Source organism: Pongo abelii, chromosome Y, assembly GCF_028885655.2.
Source record: "Pongo abelii isolate AG06213 chromosome Y, NHGRI_mPonAbe1-v2.0_pri, whole genome shotgun sequence".
Classification (NCBI taxonomy): domain Eukaryota; kingdom Metazoa; phylum Chordata; class Mammalia; order Primates; family Hominidae; genus Pongo; species Pongo abelii.
The window spans coordinates 4,972,834-4,996,700 of record NC_072009.2 but is presented as its reverse complement, the minus strand read 5'-3'; the positions used below and the strand labels follow the sequence as shown (position 1 = coordinate 4,996,700).

General features: G+C 38.8%; 1 protein-coding gene and 1 pseudogene across 4 annotated transcripts in view; both read right to left on the bottom strand.

Annotated features, from left to right (window-relative positions):
- LOC129053365 (anosmin-1-like) overlaps window positions 1-23,867 on the bottom strand; it is a 144,209-nt gene that overhangs the window by 36,190 nt on the left and 84,152 nt on the right. Inside the window, exons 3-6 of one of the 4 annotated variants that reach the window (XM_063721484.1) lie at window positions 21,982-22,037; window positions 20,487-20,502; window positions 2,994-3,024; window positions 2,654-2,738 (exon numbers count right to left, since the gene is read on the bottom strand). In XM_063721484.1, coding sequence (XP_063577554.1) covers window positions 2,654-2,738; window positions 2,994-3,024; window positions 20,487-20,502; window positions 21,982-22,037 — 188 coding nt within the window. Of the gene's footprint in view, window positions 1-1,081; window positions 2,739-2,993; window positions 3,025-20,486; window positions 20,503-21,981; window positions 22,044-23,867 lie in introns of those variants that run through there. The other 3 variants (XM_063721483.1, XM_063721485.1, XM_063721486.1) reach the window with 3 other exon arrangements.
- LOC129053366 (non-POU domain-containing octamer-binding protein-like) lies at window positions 12,758-14,216 on the bottom strand (annotated as a pseudogene).

The following is a 23,867-nucleotide window of genomic DNA, read 5'->3' as shown; positions in this document are numbered from 1 at the left end:
AATTCATATTTTGGAAAATTTTACATTTCACCAGTATAAAATTAGGAGAAAATCAGAAACATGTATATTAGGGAAGTCACTTTTCTACAAGTACATACCCTCTTTTTTCAATTATAGTAATCTTTACTTATGTTTATCTTGGCTTCCTTCTTCTTCTATTTATTTTGAAAACAAATGTGTCAACTTGTATGAGTCAGCAACACTTCAGAATCTTACTGAAAGATTTCTAGAATATCATGAGGCATATAATAGTTCAAGAAGTTCACAAATCCCTAGAGAATTAGGGATGATTTGGGTACTACAGATAAACTATGATTTCTTTCCCTCCCCTACTTTCTGCATTTGTTAGTAATAATTATTAAGAATGCCAATGTAATGTTCAGCCCACTGAACCATTTGTATATTGTTATAGACCAAACTGGCATTCTAGGTACTAGGAATCTAGTGGTGAACAGACAAAACTGAAAATGATGACCCACTATGCTTATAGTTTACAGATTTACTACCGAACAGGTAAAAATCATTTAACAGTTTAGTTTGCATTATAATAATGGTAGATGTGGGAAGTTACAGATATAGGCAAGAGATCAACAAATAATTAGACAAACACAAAGCTTTAAAGACAAGTCATAAATACTGAAAATGATTCAAAGAGGTAAAAGTGATGTGGAAAACAGAAGAAAGATGGAACAGAAACAAAGAACAGAAATAGCAAATGAGAGGGAACAGAAACAAATGCAGTGTGTCCCCTTCAGAGCATGACAAATTCACAAGATAACTGCTATACAATTTAGGGGCAAAATTAATTTTGCAAGTGTAAGTTTCTTCAAATATAAAAGGAGGATAAAATATTATCCTAAGCCTTAAATACATCATCCAAAACACATAGCACAGATACTAGCACATAAGAAAGGTGCAATATAAAGGTGCAATCAGTGCTAGCCATCTTTGTTAGCATCAGAATTTTTAAAGACAGTTGTAGAAATTTTACAAGAAACAATGAGAATACATATAAATTAATTATAGATGGCCTAAAATCCTCACGTAAGTAATTTCTTTTAAAGAAGAGTAAATTATAAAGTTATGAAATATAGTTGTTTACTCTTTGATTCACATTATTCAGTTTCAAATAGGTTACCATCTCAAATAATTTCACAAACACGACCAAATTCTACAAACTCATCACATCCATCCAAGTTACAAAAAGAAAAATGTTTCCTATTTTACCTTCTTAGAGATCTTCCTTGACATTTCTTATTTCTTTGTTTATACACTTCTGTATTATATCACTATTGGACTGGTCGGATCATCACAAAATGAAATAGAAACTAACTGATATGGCTGGGCTTTGTGTTCCCACCCAAGTCTCATCTTGAATTGTAGTTCCCATAATCCCCATGTGTCAAAGGAGAGACCAGGTGGAGGTAACTGAATCATCGGGGCACTTTCCCCTATGCTGTTCTCATGATATTGAGTTCTCAGGAGATCTGATGGTTTTATGGAGCTCTTTCCACTTCACTCGGCACTTCTCCATCCTGCTGCATCGTGAAGAAGGTGCCTTGCTTTCCCTTTGCCTTCCACCATGATTGTAAGTTTCCTTAGGCCTCCCCAGCCATGCTGAATTGTGAGTCAATTAAACCTCTTTTCTTCATAAATTATCCAGTCTCGGGCAGTTCTTTATAGCAGTATGAAAACAGACATACTCTAATGCAAATGTAACATCATTCCCTCAGTATGAACAAGTAAGGGAAAGTGCAAATTCCAGAAGTTAAGGGACCGGTTCCCAGCGGACATTAGATAATATCTGGAGACATTTTTATTCCTCACAACTGGTAGGAAGGTGCTATTAGGACCTAGTGGGTATGATCTGAGAGACCAAAATAGATGCTCCTTTATCAACGGAGAGGTACGCTAAGGTTAAATAACTCAAGTTACCTATGTGTAGAGGGTTCAGGGCCTGGTTGGCATGTTACATTTCTAAGTTCCTACAGCTGAGTTTGTCAACAATTGCAGCTATCAACTCTAGTTTACAACTCAGACCTCTACAGCTCTCTAATTGGACAGAAGACTGGCCTTACAAAGATTATTTTCTGATAAACAAGTGCAGACCATAAGTCAGTTTCAGTTAACTTATAGAGGCTGTGCACAAACTTTGTATAGTCCTATAGTTCACTTTTCAATGTAATGAGCCAAATTCTATCTCATTTTAATACTAAAACTTTGCACAAAAGTGAACATTAGATATATGTTATTATGAGAGTATTTTAAGAGAGTTAGCCAAAGCTTTAGCAGAAAAGTGCCCAAGGAAGCTTCAGGAGAGAGCCCTTTTCCACCACAATAATGCCCCTGCTCATTCCTCTCATCAAACAAAAGCAATTTTGCCAGAATTTCAATGAGAAATCATTAGGCATCCAACTTACAGTTCTGATTTCTCTCCTTCTGACTTGTTTTTGTTTCCTGTTCTTATAAGAATCTTTAAAGGGCACCTATTTTTCTTCAGTGAATAATATTTTTCAAAACCTACATTGACATGGTTAAATTCCCAGAACACTCAGTTTTTTAGGGATGGACTAATTGGCTGGTAACATCAAAGCTTGATGGAGCTTATGTGGGGAAACAAAGTTTATATGTTTTATTTTTAGCTTTTAATTACATTTTTCCATGAACTTTCTGAAGGCCTCTTGTATGCAGCCACTTTCTTCAGACATTGGACAACAGTCGGCACAAGACAAGAAAACCTGAAAAGACACAAATGAGATGAATTTTAATTTTGCCAAAAAATGAATGATTAGATGCAGTTTCAAATCTACAGTGCAAGGAAGGCTGATCCCAAGATAGTTCTGCCATATTTTCAAGTTGTAGAGAAAGAGATTAAAGCTTGAGGCTGAGATGGCCAGCTCTTGTGGGCAGACTATCAAGCAGGATGAAACTGCATGAAGAGAGAAACCTGGAGAGGTTCAGAGGGACCACTTCATTTTTAGCTGAATACTGACCTTAATGTGCATGGCTTCAAACTGCATGAGTCTAGGGAAAGAACAACCAGACATCAGTAAAGGAAACCATTCTAACCACATTTCAAACAGTCAGCATGGAGAGAATGCACAATTCATGAAGCGCTGGTTAGAGTCCTCAGAAGGATATCACTTTAGTAATGGGATAAATTAGGCATAGTCTAAATGCTACTCTGATCTTACCCTAAGAAACTCGAAAGAAACCTCAAAATAAAAAAAAAAGATCTCAAAAAGAACTTAATTACATGCTAGAACAAAGTCTAAAGCTTTCTAGAAAGACATAGCAAAATTCAAAACACAAAAATTTGAGATCCAACCAAAAGTAATTCACTGTGCAAAGAAGAAGGAAATTGTGGCATATAAACAAAGTGGGAAAAACAAGATCTACAGAAGCAGGATGAGACACTATAGAGATGATAAAATTAACAGCAAAGGACATTTAAAGGCTATTATAAATATGCTGCATATGTTCAATAATGTAGAGGAAAACATGGATGTAGGGAGGAAAGGAATGAAAGATACAGAACAGAACTGTGTAGAACTTCCAAAAGTAAAAAGGAAGAAATGAAAAATATGCCCAATGGGATTTTTAAAATATTAGACACTACAGAAGACAAGATTACTTAAAAGAAAAGCTAAAACACAATGATTTAAAAAAAAAAAAAAAAAAAAACTATCAGAATGGGCTGGGTGCAGTGATTCATGCCTGTAATCCCAGCACTTTGGCAGGCCGAGGCAGGAGGATCACCTGATATTGGGAGATCGAGATCAGCCTGACCAACATGGAGAAACCCCTTGTCTACTAAAAATATAAAATTAGCTGGGTGTGGTGGCACATGCCTGTAATCCCAGCTACTTGGGAGACTGAGACAGGAAAATTGCTTGAACCCAGGAGGTGGAGGTTGCAGTAAGCAGAGATCACGCCATTGCACTCCAGCTTGGGCAACAAGAGCAAAACTCTCAAAAAAAAAAAAAAAAATACTATCAAAATGAAGTAGAGGGTGGAAAATGACCAAAAAGAAACAAACAAACAAACAAAAAGATCATAGACCCATTGACCCATGAAACAAAACAAGCTGGTCTAATATGTATCATTAGAGTCCCAGAAGGAGAGAAGAGAGATGAGACAAATAAATAATGTTGAACAATAAATTAAAAATTTGATTAAAATGTTATGTCTATAGTTAGAGGAATCTCAGTTAACCCTAAGCAGAAGAAACAAAGATAATTCAAAGTACATTTAATCATATTCTTCATATGCCAGATACAGAAAGAAAATCTTCAAAGCAGTTAGAAAAATAAAAGACACTTTATAAAGAGTAAAACAAGAATAAGAATGTCGAAGATTTTTCAGAAAATATGCATGAGAGAAGAAAATGAAACTATATCTTTAAAATACTATTAAAAAAAAAATCAACCTGGAATTTTATACTCACAAAATATCTTTAAAACCTGAAGATGACGAGGCCGGTGGATCACGAGGTCAGGAGATTAAGACCATCCTCACTAACACTAACACTCTACTAAAAATACAAAAAAATTAGCCAGGCACGGTGGCAGGCCCCTGTAATCACAGCTACTCGGGAGGCTGAGGCAGGAGAATGGTGTGAACCCGGGAGGCGGAGCTTACAGTGAACTGAGATTGTGCCACTGCACTCCAGCCTGGGTGACAGAGCGAGACTATGTCACACACACACACACACACACACACACACACACACAAAAAAAAACAAAAAAAAACTGAAGATGCCTTAAAGACTACCTCAGATATACAGAAGGTATATCTGAATTCATAACAGCTACCCCGATTACAAGAAATGGTAAAAACAAAAGGAAAATGATAACAGATGAACACTGGGGTCTACACAAAGAATGAATAGTTCTAGAAATAACAAATACATGATTATATTAAAAAGATGACTTTTCTTGTTTCTATATCTCTGAAAGAAGATAAATTTAAAGCACAAATGATAAAAATGTGATGTGGAGCTTGAAACAAACGCAGAAGAATGATTTATGACACTAATACAAATGAAGGAAATAAACAATGGAAGTATACATTTATAACATTTTCATATTACTCATGAAGTCATTCAAGACCAAATATACTGTGTTCCAAAAAGCAATTCTGAAAATATTCAAAAAGATAGAAATCTGAAGTATTGTCTTAATAAAAGGTAACTTAACCAGGAATCAATAGAAAGATATCTCTAAAATTCTCAAATATTTACAAAATAAACCATACTCTCATGTGAAACTCAAAGATGGAATCACAAAACTAATTAGAAATTTTACCTGTGTAAAAATAAAAACATGCTATAACACAAAATGCAGGTTTGCATACGGCAAAATTTATAGCATATAGTTCTTATATATGAAATGAAAGTAAGAGCTCAACTATCTAAGCTCCTACCATAAGATAGTATATAAAGGTCAAACTTATCAAAATTAAGCAAAAGTAAAAAAAAAAAAAAAAAAAAGACCAAAAATCAACAGCATAGAAAATGACCAAAATAAAGAAAAACAATAAAAGAAAAAGTTATTTTTTAAAACAGCACTAAAATTGACAAAATTCTATCCAGATGTATCAAGAAAAAAATAGAGAACACGTAACTTATTGATAAGTCAGTATTGCAAAAAGGTTCATCACTACAGACTTAATAAACATCAAAATGCTAACAATAAAGGTGAAGTAGGCACTATGAACTACCTTATTTTTATTAACGTGATAACTTGCTTAAAACAGTTCACTTTCTACAAAGCCTCAGGCTATAAATGCTACTAAAAAAGAAATAGAAAACATGAATAGCCCTATGTCTACTAAAAAATTGAAATAACATATAAAAGTCTCAATAAGTAGATAAATAAACTTTAAGCCCATATAGGAGCCAGAAGGAAACCTCTCCTTCTACTTTTTTTTTTTTTTTTGAGATAGTGTCTCACTCTGCCACCCAAGCTGGAGTGCAGCGGTGCGATCTTGGCTCACTACAAGCTCTGCCTCCCAGGTTCACACCATTCTCCTGCCTCAGCCTCCCGAGTAGCTGGGACTACAGGCACCTGACACCATGCCTGGCTAATGTTTGTATTTTTAGTAGAGACAGGGTTTCACCATATTAGCTAGGATGGTATCAATCTCCTGACCTTATGATCCACCCACCTCGGCCTCTCAAAGTGCTTCTTTGGGACCTTCTACTTCTTAGAGAAGATAGATGTCAGAATTCCATCCATGCTCCTCCATGAAAGCTCTATCAACTCAGATAAAAGCAGACTCTCTTCATTCATTGATTCATTTAACCTGAGTCCATCATTCTCCTAGTTACATGACACAAGAAGACTAAACTTTGTTCCTGCTATCATGTTTAGACTGCATTGGGGAATAAAGATAAATCAACAATTACAATTATGCATCTTTAATAATAAAACAGTATTTTGCTTTTATTTATAAAGAACAATTTTCATCTGCTATTTTTTTCTTTTCTTTTTAAATAGGGTCTCACTCTGTCACTCAGGCTGGAGTGCAGTGGCATGAATATGGGTCACTGAAGCCCAACCTCCTGGGCCCAAGCAATCCCCCTGCCTCAGCCTCCTATCTAGCTGGGACCACAGGCATGTGCCACCATGTCTGCTCTTTTTTTTTTTTTTTTTTTGGAGGAGATGGAATCTGACTTTGTTGTCCAGGCTGGCCTTAAACTCCTGGGCTCAAGTGATCCTCCCGTCTTGGCCTCCTAAAATGCTGGGTTTACAGGTGTGAGCCACTGAGCCCATACTCATCTGCTGATTTTTAATCATTTTAAGCTATTACACATTTTCTCCCTGTAGAGTATCACAGCAGCAATCATAGCAGGTTTCATGGAATTGGTAGAAAACTTCAGGTTAGCACTTTTTTTTGTTTTGTTTTTTAAAACAGGGTCTCACTCTGTCACCCTGGCTAGAATGTGGTGGCATAAACATGGCTCACTGCTATCTCGACCTCCTGGACTCATGCAATCCTCCTGTGCCAGCCTCCCCAGCCACAAGCCTGTGGCATCATAGGCAAAACATGGCTATCCCTAAAAATAGGGTGCCCCAGTACCCAAGAAGGACATCCATATACTTGCTACTCAAAGGCTAGGCCTTGGTTCACCAGTATTAGCATCCCGTGGGAGCTTGTTGGAAATGCAGACTCTCCTGGCCACACCATATACCTACAGAACATCATATACCTACTGAACACCATATACCTACTTAATTAGACCCTGCGTTAAAGCAGATTCCTAGATGATTCGTGTGCATCACCAAGTCTGAGAAGGCCAGTTCTGGATCTTGCTGGACACTTGAGTTGGCATCTTCAGATGCATGAGTTTCTCCCTCTCCACACTGAAATTTCCTTCACCCTTAGTTCCGTACTCCAGAAATCTAGTTATCCAGTTTGCACTCCATGTATCTCTGACTTCACACTCCTGACACCATTCATTCCTCCCCACACCCCACCCCCGGCATATAAATGTATTCCAGTCTTTCCAAGGTAAAACACAACTTTTACCTTTCCAAGGTAAAACACAACTTTTACCTTTCCAAGGTAAAACACAACTTTTACCTTTCCAAGGTAAAACACACAGTTGGGAGGAATTCTCAACTGTGAATTCCCCCTAACTATAGCCTCCTCTCTCTCCTCTATGCTCTAGAGGCAGTCTTAGGGAAAGACTTTAAACTTACAGAAAGAGTTGCATGTATGTGGTCTAAATTTCCTCCTTACATTTTATTCTCCTAACCCAGAGTTGTATGTGTTACCTACTATTGCTGCACAGAAAGTCTCCCATACAGACTTCTAGTGACTTCTAACTACAAATATTGTACCCGAGTGAGTTAGAAAAACGCCACACTTTGAGACGAATTAAGAGTCGCTTAATTACGTGGCGGCCAAAGAGACGGCTAATGCTTAAAATTCTCTCCGCCCTGAGGAGGGGGCTTGATTTTCTTTTATACTTTGGTTTAGGAAGGGGAGCAAAGCTCAAATGCGACAATTTTACAGAAGTAAAAACATGCAAAAATTAAAACGACACATGGTTACAGAGAAACAGACAATTTAAAAGACAAATAGTCACAGAAAAGCCATGGTACCAGGTGCGGGGGCTCTAAATTCTTCATAAGATGTTAGATATGGGTGCTAAGCCAGACACAAACTCAAGGCTTTATGGTGTTATCTTTTGAGCAAAATCCTGGGAACTTCGTACATTGTTTTTTCAGTACCTTATCAGTTAATTGCACTCTTTTGATATGTTGAGAATCTGCTTACACAAGTTAACCCCTTGAGGAAGGGGGTGGCTAAGGAATCCTTAATGTCTTGCAAATCAAGGGGGCCAGATGGAGTTGTCCGGCTTTCTCAGCTAAGGGAGAGTTTTATTCATGTGGAAACAAGGCTAGCTGATTAAGGGAGAAAAAGGGAGAGTCTAAAAACAGAGTTAGTAAAAACAATGTTGGGCATTACACAAACTCTGTGAGCCCTTTAGTCCGCATCTCACTGACCTGCCATAGAATTAAAAAGTGTTGACCTTATCTTCCTCTTTCATGGTAAAAGTAGCCAATATGTATGTAAAGTGTGTTATCTTCAGATACTTGTTAAGTGCTTTACATGCATTCAAAAAAAGTTTTTACTTTAATGCTTCTGCAATTTTCATGATACTCCCCTAACTCCTTATGTGCCTACTTGCCTAGCCCTTCTTTTCAGACTTAGGTCTTTAAAGCATTCTAAATAATCTCCAGTCTTGGTCCCATAAATTTTCAAAACTCATCAATTCTCCTATAACTGAGTCTAGAATAATTTGATACTCCCTGGAGTAATATAAAAATCCAATGAAAACTGAGTCTCAGGGCTTTAAAAGGAAAAAAAAAGTTTATGTTCTGGAACTATACAGTTTGATACAATGCAGATTGCACCCATCATATAGTGGCTGGCAAAGAAAATCTCATAACAACTATAAAAATTCATGGGCATTTTCTACTGCCACCCAATAACACTGCTTTTGTCAAAGTCCACAGTGAGCTCCCTGTTGCAGAATCCAATGATCAAATTTCAAGTCTCCATGTTCTTGCAGCATTTGATGCAACTCTTCCTTCCTGAAAAGCTTTTCATCATTTGGCTATTAGAACACCATACTGCCCTGTGTTTTCTCCCACCTTATTGGCCTCTCTTGGTCTCCTTCATCTCCCCATCCCTCTTATGTTGCTGTGATTCAGAGTTTAACTCAAAGGCCTGTTTTCTTTCTGTCACCTCATTGAGCTTTATGAAAAAGTACCATCAGTCATGGCATTTGTGCTATCTGCATAGAACTCTCACCTAAATTCCAAACTCCTGTGGCTATTTGCCTACAGTACGTCTCACACTGATGTCCATTTGCATCAGAAACATACCGCGCTCAACACCAAACTTCTGGTCTATTTTTTCTCCCCAGCCCACCCCTAAAGCTATCTGAACCTGACACATATTCCATATCTCATACTTCCAACTTTCTTACCCTAGTTTTTAACGACAAAAGCCCTGACAACAGCATTTATTAAACTCTTTCTCACATTCCACATATGGAACCTGTCACCATGACCATCCTGGACTGAGACACCACCATCTCTCATTTGCTCAATGAATCAGATTGCACAAAGTAGAAGAAAAAGCCCAAGTGTCTCACCCACTAGGCATACTACTGCAAGTGCCATTTTAGTGTCCCTAAAGAATTGACAACTACCCTAAAACAAAGTACCCAAGAGCCATACTATAATGCTTGTAGGAAAATACTTCCAAATAACACATCATCTTGCTAATAAAAATTGAGTCCATCTTTCAGTTTAGAATCCATTTTAATGAACCCAGGATAATTCATTAATTGGATTCTCAAACAAATACAGGTGATCTTATCTATGACTACTAAAGCATGGCATTCAAAGCTAGCTTTATTCTTCTAAGGCTGTAGTATATCACCAACTGCCAAAAAAGAGAAGACATTCCTCTGTTTATAAAGAATAGCAACAAAGTTCATCTTTATTTCCCCTTTACAAGTGTATTCTAATTGGGGGAGCTATTGTTCTGATAAGCTAAAGCAAAAGATTGCTAAATGGTACTAAATTCTATGTGCTGATACTTTTCCACCCCAAAACATATATCTGGGGCATATCATATCCCTTTTATGTTTAGCTCTCATCAGCTTCTTTTAAGACCTTCAACTATTTTACAGACATATCCAGGCAGGTAGAGGTTCTGTTCCAATTCCTAAAGGGATGGATTTAATTATCACTTTAAATTTTAAGGCATGAAACCAGGTTGTGGGCTAGGTGCAGTGGCTCACGCCTGTAATCCCAGCAGTTTGGGAAGCTGAGCAGGATGGATCATGAGATCAGGAGCTCGAGATCATCTTGACCAGCCTGGTGAATCCTTATCTCTACGAAAAATACAAAAAATTAGCCGGGTGTGGTGGCACGCTGCCTGTAATTCCAGCTACTCGGGAGGCTGAGGCAGGAGAATCACTTGAACCCGGGAGGCAGAGGTTGCAGTGAGCTGAGATTGCGCCATTTCACTCTGAGCCTGGGCAACAGGGTAAGACTCCATCTCAAAAAAAAAAAAAAAGTTTGCGGAGCAGTGACAAGATAAAAAAGTTTTGAGTGCAAGAAATCCCCACATAGGAGAGAGGAGCATGTTAGCCCTCTTACTTTCTGAGTTTTCTTTTCAGTAGTGTTGGAATATTTCTTTCAGTCTTCCTTCTCTCCTTGAAGTGCCATTAATTAACTATGATTTTGAACCATTTCAACTTACTTCTCATTTAAGGGGAAGCCTGTCCAAGCAGGGATGACCAGGCCAAGAACTTTACATTCAACATAGGTTCATCTTTTATTCCCTGATGAAGGATGTAAAACTTCATCCTCTGCTGTCTGTGCTGTGACATAGAATAGGCTTAAGAGGGAAACCCAAATACAGCAAGAAAGAAATGTACCTAGAAGCTACACCACTTGGATTTTAGATCTTATACTCCACTAACCAACCATGTGATCTTGGGCATATAAATCCCTTCTCCTTGTGTATCAGTTTCCTTTTCCATCAAGCTTACCTAATGAAATTCACATCTAAGTTATTCCAAAGACTGTTATGAAAATGAAATCTATAAGCCTGAAAGACATTTCAAAAAGCAAAAATCACAAAAGAAATTACTTGATAATTATATATGTAGTAAAATGAAAACCTCTTTCGCTTCCTATTTCCAGGCAAAGAAAGACTGCATATCTCAGGATGCATATTGATGCAAAATAACTTATATTTTGAGCCTTGATTAATCCCTGAAGCCAATGATGCTTCACCTTTCTATGACTGCAATATGTACTGCATACTTCCAGTTGTGACATTCACTGAGTTCTTACTTAGTGTTGAGATGTCATGAATCAGAAACACCAAAATCAAAGAAGGCAGCTATTTTACCAGTTGTTTTATCCAATGCTGACATCCACTGAGTTCTTTCTTAGGGTTGAGATGCCATGAATCAGAAACGGCAAATCAAAGACGGGAGTGTTTTATTCAGCAAGGAGGCAATAAACAATGATACAACAAGTTCACCAAAACTAAGATCACTAAGAATGAGAAAGAAAAGACTGCCAATTAAAATTTAAGATTCCATTGATTGTGAAAAAGGAATATTTATTTTTCTTTCTTTATTATACTTTAAGTTCTGGGATATATATGCAGAATGTGCAGGTTTGTAACATAGGTATACACGTGCCACGGTGGTTTGCTGCACCCATCAACCCATCATCTGCATTAGGTATTTCTCCCAATGCTATCCCTCCCCCAGTCCCCTACACCCCAACAGGCCCTGGTGTATGATGTTCCCCTCCCTGCGTCCATGTGTTCTCATTGTTCAACTCCCACTCATGAGTGAGAACATGAGATGTTTGGTTTTCTGTTCCTGTGTTAGTTTGCTGAGAATAATGGCTTCTAGCTTCATCCATGTCCCTGCAAAAGACATGCACTCATCCTTTTAATATGGCTGCATAGTATTCCATGGTGTATATGTGCCACATTTTCTTTATCCAGTCTATCATTGATGGGCATTTGGGTTGGTTCCAACTCTTTGCTATTGTGAACAGTGCTGCAATAAACATACATGTGCATGTGTCTTTATAGAAGAATGATGTATAATCCTTTGGGTATATACCCAGTAATGAGATTACTGGGTCAAATGGTATTTCTGGTTCTAGATCCTTAAGGAATTGCCACACTGTCTTCCACAATGGTTGAACTAGTTTACACTCCCACTAACAGCATTCCTTCTTCTCCACATTTTCTCCAGCATCATTGTTTCCTGAGGTTTTTTTTTAAAGGCTTAAAATGTATTTTAATAGGTTGATGCTGCATTACTGCTCCATTTCTCAGAAAAACTCCAAATATATCAGAGACAAATCAAACACAGTACACCAACGAAAAAAAAAATGCACAGCATGACTACCTAAGATAGGTGAGTCTAAGAGCTACTGTCAGATCTTCAGTACACAGTAACCCTGTTCCCAAGACTGTACTAGGCCTATCAAGAAAAGCTGTGAACAGCAACATCATAGACACAAAAGGGTCATTCCTGGGTGTCCTCACCCAAGAAAAAGATGGAGGCAAGTTAACACAAGATTTTTTTTTAAAGATATACTACAATGAAAATCTCTAAGAGAAAATGTCTTCTTCAGGACATAAAGGGGTAATATATGGGATATAACAGAACCGTATGTACGTTGTCTGTGACCTTTGTGGATGTTTGCCTGAATTCTCACCTGGGAGTGAATGCAGCAATGGGGGTAAGGTCACTGGGGGATGTTTGGTTTTTGTGGTGTATGTGGCAGTTTCTCTGGGACTGGGGGAGTGTAAGGATAAGAAAGTAAGTGAGGTTGGGCACAGTGGCTCACCCCTGTAATCCCAGCATTTTGGGAGGCCAAGGCAGGTGGATCATGAGGTCAGGAGTTCAAGATCAGCCTGGACAAGCTTGAACCCAAGAGGCAGAGATTGCAGTGAGTGCCACTACACTCCAGCCTGGGCAACAGAGTAAGACTCTGTCTCAGGGGCGGAGCAAGCAAATGAAACAAGATGGACCAAAAAAAAAAAAAAAAAAAAAAAAAAAACAGAATGATCAAGATTAATGGGCTCTAACTGGATCCACTTTGCCATGGTTTCCCCGGGCCCTCAACAATCACATTAAAGACTTCAGGAATGCACCACACAGAACTGATTAAACAATACACCACACAGAATTGACTTGTTTAATACCCCTCCTCCCTTGCCCTCTGTCTCCAGCATACTCCCTAGTGTAGTACAGGCAGGGTAAATCTAACTATTGGAAGGAATCCCCAACACTTTTCCAGGGTAGAATTCTGCCTACAGAAAAGGTCCTTCTTTTAAGGGTTTTGAGAAACTAGACACTACAACTTGTTAGTATCGGTGACGTTTGTTTGGAGCAAATTCAGCTCCAGGAACTACATGGCTGAATGCAGGAGGAGTTCCACCAATTGCCCAATTCCTTCCATTGTAGCAGCCTGACCAAAGCGTTCAATTGTTGGTGGGGTCAATCCCAAAGTTCCATCCAGCGTCATAATGGCAGGTCCTGGAGGAGCTGGGGTACCAGCTGGCACAGGAGCAGGGGGCATGGTACCTCTGTTGTTTATGGCCACAGCACCTCCCGTAGTCATCTGACCCATCCGAATCTCCTGCTCTCTTGCATCAGGTAAGGTTCCCTTGAATCCTTCCTGCTGTTGCCGCATCATTTCTTCTTGCTGCCGTCGCATGTCTTCTTCACTGCGCCTGCGCTCTTCCTCCTGCCTGAGCTCCAGTTGCTTTCGTTTTCACGCCTCTTGGTTGTGCAGCTCTTCCATCCTCCGAAGTTCTTCTTGGCACCTCATCTAATTCTGTCTTATTAGCATGACCTGGTTCTCATGGCGTGCAGCCTCTATCTCCATCTCCAGCTTCTCATGAGCCTCCTTGATGTTGCGGTCCACTTGGTCCTGCTGCTGCTTCTCCATCTCAGTGAGCGCCTTCCAGCGCATGGTATACGCATACTCAAAGAAGCCAGGCTGTGCAAATCTGGATGGCTGCTCTCTAATGATCGCCATTCTAACTTGCGTGAGATGGTATCTCATTGTGGTTTTGATTTGCATTTCTCTAATAACCAGTGATGATGGGCTTTTTTTTCATATGTTTGTTGGCTGCATAAATGTCTTCTTTTGAGAAGTATCTGTTCACATCCTTCACCCACTTTTTGATGGGCTGTTTGTTTTTTTCTTGTAAATTTGTTTAATTTCCTTGTAGATTCTAGATATTAGCCCTTTGTCAAATGAAGAGATTGCAAAAATTTTCTCCCATTCTGTAGACTGCCTGTTTACTCTGATAATAGCTTCTTTGCTGTGCAGAAACTCTTTAGTTTAATTAGATCCCATCTGTCAATTTTGGCTTTTGTTGCCATTGCTTTTGGTGTTTTAGTCATGAAGTCTTTGCCCATGCTGAAGTCTTCGCCCATGCCTATGTTCTGAATTGTATTGCCTAGGTTTTCTTCTAGAGTTTTGATGGTTTTAGGTCTTAAGTTTAAGTCTTCAATCTATCTTAAATTAATTTTTGTATAAGGTGTAAGAAAGGGGTCCAGTTTCAGTTTTTGACATACGGCTAGCCAGTTTTCCCAACACCATTTATTAAATAGCCACTGTAGCCAGACTACCTCTCTAGATCCTCCTGTCTGGGCCGGGCTTCTCTGAAAGAATCACAGCAGCCCCAGTCAGGGGCTTAAAGATAACTCTGTCTCCCTGGGACACAGCACCTGGGGGAAGGATCAGCTTTGGGCACAGCTTCAGCAGACTTAACCGTTCCTGCCTCCCAGCTCTGAAGAGAGCAGTGGATCTCCCAGCACAGCGTTCAAACTCTGTTAAGCGACAGACTGCCTCCTCAAGTAGGTCCCTGACCCCCATGCCTCGGGACTACGAGACACCTCCCAACAGGGGTTGAAAGACACCTCACACAGTAGAGCCCCAGCTGGCATGTGGCAGTTGCTCAAGAAGCTTCCAGAGGAAGGACCAGTAAGCAATCTTTGCTGTTCTGCAGCCTCCACTGGCGAAACCCAGGGAAACAGGGTCTGGAGTGGACCTCCAGCAAACTCCAGCAGACCTGCAGCAGAGGGTCCTGACTGTTAGAAGGAAAACTAACAAACAGAAAGGAATAGCATCAACATCAACAAAAACGAATTCCACACAGAAACTCCATCAAAGGCCACCAATAGCAAAGAACAAAGGTAGACAAATCTACAAAGATGAGGAAAAACCAGTGCATGAGGCAGAAAATTCCAAAAACCACCAGGCGCGATGGCTCACGCCTGTAATCCCAGCACTTTAGGAGGCCGAGACGGGCAGATCACAAGGTCAGGAGATCAAGACCATCCTGGATAACATGGTGAAATCCTGTCTCTACTAAAACTACAAAAAAATTAGCCAGGCATGGTGGTGGGTGCCTGTAGTCCCACCTACTCAGGAGGCTAAGGCAGGAGAATGGCGTGAACCTGGGAGACAGAGCTTGCAGTGAGCTGAGGTCATACCACTGCACTCCAGCCTGGGCGACAGTGTGAGACACTGTCTCAAAAAAAAAAAATTCCAAAAACAGAATGCCTCTTCTCCTACAAAGGATCACAAATCCTCGCCAGCAAGGGAATAAAACTGGGTGGAGAACGAGTTTGACAAATTCACAGAAGTAGGCTTCAGAGGGTGGGAAATAACAAACTCCTCCAAGCTAAAGGAGTATATTCTAACCCAATGCAAGAAAGTTAAGAACATTGAAAATAGGTTAGACGAATTACTAACTAGAATAACCAGTTTAGAGAACACAAATGACCTGATGCAGCTGAAAAACACAGCACAAGAACTTCATGAAGCATACACAAGTATCAATAGCCAAATTGATTAAGCAGAAGAAATGATATCGGAGATTGAAGATCAACTTAATGAAGTAAAGCATGAAGACAAGATTGGAGAAAAAAGAATAAAAATAAATAAGCAAAGCCTCCACGAAGTATGAGACTATGAGAAAAGACCAAATCTACCTTTGATTGGTGTACCAATCAAAGTGATGGGGAGCATGGAACTAAGTTGTAAAACATTCTTTAGAATATTATCCCGTAGAACTTTCCCAACCTAGCAAGACAGGCCAATATTCAAATTTAGGAAGTACAGAGAACACCATAAAAATACTCCTCGAGAAGAGCAACCCCAAGACACATAATCGTCAGATTAGCCAAGGTTAAAATGAAGGAAAAATGTTGAGGGCAAAAGAGAAGCCCATCAGATTAACAGTGATCTCTCTGCAGAAACGACACAAGCAAGAAGAAAGTGGCAGCCAATATTCAACATTCTTAAAGAAAAGAATTGTTAGCCCAGAATTTCATATCCAGCCAAACTAAGCTTCATAAGCAAAGGAGAAATAAAGTCATTTACAGAAAAGGAAATGCTAAGAGATTGTGTCACTACCAGGCCTGCCTTACAAGAGCTCCTGAAGAAGGCACTAAACATGGAAATGAACGACCAGTACCAGCCACTGCAAAAACATACCAAATTGTAAAGGCCATCGGTACTATGAAGAAACTGCATCAACTAATGGGAAAAGTAACCAGCTAGCATCAGAATGACACGATCAAATTCACACATAACAATATTAACCTTAAATGTAAATGAGCTAACTGCCCCAAGTAAAAGATACAGACTGGCAAACTGGATAAACAGTCAAGAGTCATCTGGTGTACTGTATTCAGGAGACCCATCTCACATGCAAAGACACACATAGGCTCAAAATAAAGGGACGGAGGAATACTTGCCAAGCAAATGGAAAGAAAAAAAAAAGCAGGGATTGCAATCCTAGTCTCTGATGAAAACAGACTTCAAACCAACAATGGTCAAAAAAGACAAAGAAAGTCATTACATAATGGTAAAGGGATCAATGCAACAAGAAGAGCTAACTATCCTAAATATGTATGCACCCAATATAGGAGCATCCACATTCATAAAGTTCTTAGAGACATTCAAAAAGACTTGGACTCCCACACATTAATAATGGAAAAACTTAACACCCACTGTCAATATTAAACAAATCAACGAGAGAGAAAATTAAGAAGGATATTCAGCACTTGAACTCAGCTCTGGACCAAGAGGGCCTAATAGACATCTACAGAACTCTCTGCCCCAAATCAACAGAATATACATTCTTCTCAGCACTACATTGTAGTTATTCTGAAATTGTCCACATAATTGGAAGTAAAACATTCCTCAGCCAATGCAAAATAGTGGAAATCATAGCAAACAGTCTCTCAGACCACAGTACAATCAAATTAGAACTCAGGATTACAAAACCCACTCAAAATGGCACAACTACATGGAAACTGAACAACCTGCTCCTGAATGACTACTCGGTAAATAACAAAATGAAGACAGAAACAAAGATATTCTTTGAAATCAATGAGAACAATGACACAAAATACCAGAATCTCTGGGACACAGCTAAAGCCGTGTGTAGAGAGAAATTTATAGCACTAAATGCTCACAGAATAAAGCAGGAGAAAGGAGTATTTCAATCTAGGAAAATGTGCATTTTGTATTTGGTAAAAAAAACAAGAAACAAAAATAAAAATAAGCAGTGATAATGGTTAGTTAATAAACTAAACCAACAAAACAGAATCTATCTGACTGTCTATGTGTCTATCATTACATGTCATGTACTAAAAATTGATACATAAACAAATCCCATGTACTCCAGAGGACTGCTGAAATATCTTAATTTTATTACTTTTCTAACACAAACATTTAACTTCTTCATTTAAAAAATGACATTATTACCTCTGATATCAGCCTAAAAATAGAAAGTTACCTTTTAACATGTAACAAAGCATAGGTATCAAATGAGAAGTGAAAGAGATCAGGATATGAGAACAAAATGAACCAATTCTAGGTATGTTGTTATTAACATGCCTCCAAAAGTCTCTTTCACATAGGAAAATTTATTTTGTGATTAAAATGACCAAGAACAATGTTTTATGTTTAGAAGTGGGTGCTTGGGTGCTGATAATACAGATTAAGAAGTAACAATACTTTAAATGGTTAGGTGAATTTTGTGATATAATTGTGACTGTTCTTTGGTGTGTGTGTTTTTTTTGTTTGTTTTTTTGAGACACGGTCTCAATCTGTTGCCCAGTCTGGTCTGCAATAGCATAATCATAGCTCACTGCAACCTGGAACTTCTGGCCTCAAGAAATCCTCCTGCCTCAGCTTCCCATAGGGTTGGTATTACAGTCATTAGCTACTGTGCCCCTACCTACTCTTTCTCTTGGAGCAGAAATTGACAAACTTTTTCTATAAAGGGCCAGACAATAGGTATTTTAGCTACAAGTGGCATATAATGTCACAATTACTCAATTCTGTTGTTGTAACACAAATTCAGCCATGGACAATATGTAAAGAAACCATTGCAGTTGTGTTCAAACAAAGCTTTATTTATGAAATAAGAAGCAAGCCAGTTTGCCTGCAAGTCATGGTTTGCAAACCCATGTCTTAAAAGACAAGCCCCGACTGCCTTGCAAATAAACATATCTAACAGGATAACTGTTTCAGTCAAAGAATAATGTAATCTAGATTCTCTTTTCAGTCTGAACTTTTACAAAGGGAAAACTTTGACAATCATCACTGATTGGAGTCATGACAATTTGTGTGCATTCTTAACAAATAATGTGAGAATGGGGAGGATGAACAGGATTCTATTAGGCCTGTCTCAATAAGTGACTAGCCCTAAAAATGCTGAAACAGCCATTAGTGTTTTCAAAGTTCAGCCTCCTTCAACACAATAGTCAGATATTTACTGCAAAATAAAATAGAAGCAAAAAAAACACACAGGGACCTAAAAACAATCAAAGCCACTAATGGAATATCAGGTCTTGAATTATTTAACCATTGGGCTGAAACAACTCAACAAAGCTCCTCACATTAAATGGCATCTGTTTTCCCCACCTTTCAAGTTTCAACTAACCTTTCTTGCCAGAAGGGATGACTGCCAGAAGGAACACCTCACAGTTACCTTAGAGAATGGCAGTTACAGAAAACTACTCTTGAATTTGGAATTTACAGGGAGAAAGGTTTCAAATGACCTTCAATTGTATCTTCCTTCTCAGTGATCATGTGTAAAAATATCAGCCCAGAGTCACTGATATTTAGGCATAATAAATTTATAAAACAAACACCTTGTTACTCAAGATTCTATAAGCAAGTCAGGAGCAGTGGCTCATACCTATAATCCTAGCACTTTGGGAGGCCAAGGTGAGCAGATCACTGAGGCCAGGAGTTTGAGACCAGCCTCACCAATACAGCAAAACCTTCCCTCTACTAAGAATACAACAATCAGCTGAGCATGGTGGTGCACGCCTGTAATTCCAGCTACTTGGGAGGCCAAGGCACAAGAATCACTTGAACCCAGGAGGCAGAAGGTGCAGTGAGTGGAGATCGCAAAATAATGGCCATTGCACTCCAGCCTGGATGACACATACAAAAAAGATTCTATAAATATATATTTTCATGCCTATAGATGTACAGCTTATATATGGAATAGAATAGAAAATAAAAGTTAAGAACACAACAGTCACTTCACTAGATACTTTGCTCTAATTGTGTTGACAAGGATTACCAATGTGGGTAAAAATTCAGAATCAATAGTTGATTCAGATACCTCACAGAGCTGTGACCCATAAGCCTACAACACATAATACAAAGTAAATATAATTCTGTTACTTTTGTACAGCTTGATAAACTCTGTATCATGCATTGACATTCATTATCTATTTTAATAAACACCATGTAAGAGCAATAGGATAAATCCCTGATTTGAAAATGACGTTGAAGACACAGGTTAATTGATTTAAATGAATTCATAGAGTGAGTTGATTTTGCAGTTATGATTAGACTCAAGTTCCCCTCATTCAGACCTGAGAGCTTTCATCCAGAGAAAATAAGCCCCACAAAGCCTGGAATTTTTGTGTGATTTGTTTACTGCCACATCTCTACCAAACTGCAGGGCATGATGTAGGTATTCAAAAAGTTCATGTTGAATAAATGAACGAATAGATCTTTTTAAAATGGTTAAAGTAGGAGCACAGAAAAGGCAAAAGCAGAACGCACAAAAAAAACATGAGTTGGCCTCACTCTCCTTGTCTTTGCAGCAAATCATCAGTTTTGTTTATTTCTGCCACATCTTTTCTATGTCTTAAGAGGCCTAAACCCACTATCGCCTCTGGTGATTGGCCAAGTGTAATCGACCAGGAACAACAATCAGACAATCAGTGGCAGTGGTCAGAAGACAGGAGTTTTAGACCCAGCTTTTCTACCTGGAGGGTTGGCTGTGAACAAATCATTCTCTTGAAGAGCCTCAACTTCCCAGTCCTTTCTGGCTTCCACACGTAACTCTTCAGGACTTACCATCTGTTCTGCTTAACTACAGGAGTATGGGAAAGATCAAGTAAGATTATGAAGATATTTTACATACAATACATATTGATGAAGCCATTATTGTACTAATTTTGGAGTCATTTTCTCAGACTAAGATCCAGAGTGAAACACAGGCAATGGGATTACACTAATATTTATTTGCTGTGGTGGATGAAGACCAGATCAATGTCTCTGTATCCTTGGAAGAGCTCCCTTTCACCCCCAAGCTCTGTCCAAAGATACTCCATAACATCATTTCATTCTGATGTCAGGGGCACCTCTTCTGGCCAAGACCCTCAACTAAACTTTCCTGACTGCCAAAGTGGACTCTCTCAACTCATTCTCTACTGGTCCCCCAAAACTTTCAAATTCTCATACTTCTCAAGTCCACTGTCCTTGGAAACCCTGGAATCCAGGCAGTCTGCCTGGTCTTATGTCTTTCTGGTTACTTCTCAGCAGAATCTCAGGCTCAGGGCCTGTGCCTCCTGTATTCCCTGGGGAAGAGAGTCCAGTAAAGCAGCTCTTCCTCTTTTTTGCACTATTGGTGAGTTTAGACAGTTGTCTTCTAGGACAATATTATACAGTCTCCTAATAAGGATGATACAGAGATGAATGAGTGGATACAAGGGTGGATGGTGAATGGATAGATGGATGGATAGATAGACAGATGTGGACAGACAGATGAACAGATGGATGGATGGATGGCTAGCTGGATGGATGGATGGATGGATGGATGGATGGATAAATAGATACTAATTTTTTTTTTTTTTTTTTGAGGCTGAGTCTCGCTCTGCTGTCCAGGCTGGAGTGCAGTGGCACAATCTCGGCTCACTGCAAGCTCCGCCTCCTGAGTTCACGCCATTCCCCTGCCTCAGCCTCCCGAGAAGCTGGGACTACAGGCGCCCGCCACCACACCCAGCTAATTTTTTTGTATTTTCAGTAGAGACGGGGTTTCACCGTGTTAGTCAGGATGGTCTCAATCTTCTGACCTCGTGAATAGTCAGGTGAAGTAAGATGCCTCTCTCCTGTACAGTTAAATGCAGGCAAGTATTCTGCCCAGGATATGGGGAGAAGCTCAAGGAGGAACAGTGAGATGAAAATATTTGAGAAACCCCATTAGCAGTAATATGAGTCTTTTCTCCCCAATGGCATGAATATTTCAAAAGCATGCAGAAAACCTCTCAGATAGCTATGATATAAGGTGGGAAGGTGGTGACAATCTACACCTTTAGAAAGCTTCTAGTCTTCCATCCATTATCATAAAATTTTTTTCTGTCTTGTTAGCCAGTACTGAAAGCAGTGGGTATAGCCAGGTTTTGAGAAGGCTCCATTTTTTTTACAATAATTTACATATATGCACACACACCTGCAGTTAATGATCTCCCCAATCTGCAGAAGAATAAGAGGGCCCATTCCTACCGATTACCCCATGTAAGTATAGCCATATTTGGGTCAAGTGATTTAAGTGCCACTGACGTTCTCCTACCTCACAAAAGCTTTGGCACTGGTGTTTCCTCAGGTCCCCTGATTCCTGGCAGGGCACTGGAATAGAAGGACAATAAAAATAAATAAAACATGGAAACAAAGAAACAAAGCCAAGGCGGAAAAAGAATTCACCTGTGATTGTTGGTTTTCAATGCTCATTTATTCTGGTTAGTTCAGAAAACTGAAAAAATCACGTGCTCTTTTTAACTTGGCATAAAACGAATCTGAGCAAAAGCATCATCACGCAACAGGAAACAAAAATGTATTTCAACACAATTGAAAAGCAAAAGTTACACCTCCTGGCACTGACTTATAGGGAAAGCAATGATTGTCACCATCAGCTGGAGAAATATTTTCTTTCTTTTTTTTTTTTTTTTTTTTGAGACGGAGTCTCGCTCTGTCACCCAGGCTGGAGTGCAGTGTGCTATCTCAGCTCACAGCAAGCTCCAAGCTCCGCCTCCCAGGTTCACGCCATTCCCCTGCCTCAGCCTCCCGAGTAGCTGGAACTACAGGTGCCTGCCACAACACCCGGCTAATTTTTTTGTATTTTTAGTACAGACAGGGTTTCATCATGTTAGCCAGGATGGTCTCGGTCTCCTGACATTGTGATCCGCCCGCCTTGGCCTCCCAAAGTGCTGGGATTACAGCCATGAGCCACCATGCCCGGCCAAGAAATATTTCCTATTTAGTAAGAAATACCTTCTAAAGGTTGTTGTTTCAAAGGAAATTTTTTCTCATAATACTTAATATAACATTTCTTTTAAATTGGCAGCATATGGCTATTTTTTTACACTCTTCTACAAGTGATTAAGTGAAAATGCATTGTATTAAATGTATGTCTATACGTATGTACACATTTATATTGTTAAGTTGGGTCCTTATCTCAGTGAATCCAACAGCATTAGGATACATCCAGTTTAATCGCTCCATTAAAATACACTGACTAAATCTGTTAGACTCTGACATGAGAGTTTCATAACAGAAAATGAAGTTTACTTAAACATACATGCATATAACTTATTACTATATACATTCTAATTAATCAATGATACTAGCCAGACTTCATTGTTCAAGAATGACTGTAATAATAAATACTAAGATTGTTGAATAAATGAACTATATACACAAATAAATATATAGCTATATATAGTATATATAATATATATACACACATAATATATAAAGTATATATAGCATGTGTGTACATATGGGACATTTGTGTGTGCTGGATTGATAGTAGCTATGCCTCATGGTTGAAAAAAAAGTTACATTCATTTGCATGGAGATTTGATTGTCAAAATTATATTTAATGCAAATTGTAATTGTAAACATGAATAGTCATATATAGTCAAATGTCAGCATCTAAATATAGGCATGGCCCTAGCTCTCATCCATTCACGATTATTTTCATTATTAGATATGTTCATTATTATAATAATGAATTTCATTATTATATTCATTGTTGATAAATTTTCCAATTACAGTAGAAATTCCCAGTTACATTTCAGACATATATAATGTAGAATTCAGGATATACGGTGTACCATTACTACTTTTTCACCATATTTTAGTAACCTCCTCCTTATTTTAAAATACAGTTATAGTTAGAATATACACTGGAAGACTCTATGAAGAAACTTATTTTCAATATCTATTGCCAATTTTTTAAATCAAAGGCATGTATGAAACTAACTGCTCCTGTGCCAACTGTCAATTCTGTATAACAATACTGCTCAAAGTATGATCAGTGACTGGTATTATGGGCACCTCTTGGAGTTTATTTCAAATGAAAACTCATGGGCTTTCTTCTCAACCTACGATGAGAGTCTCTGGGATCAGGGTTCAGAAATCTCTCAACAAGTTCTACTGAAAATTCTGATGATTATG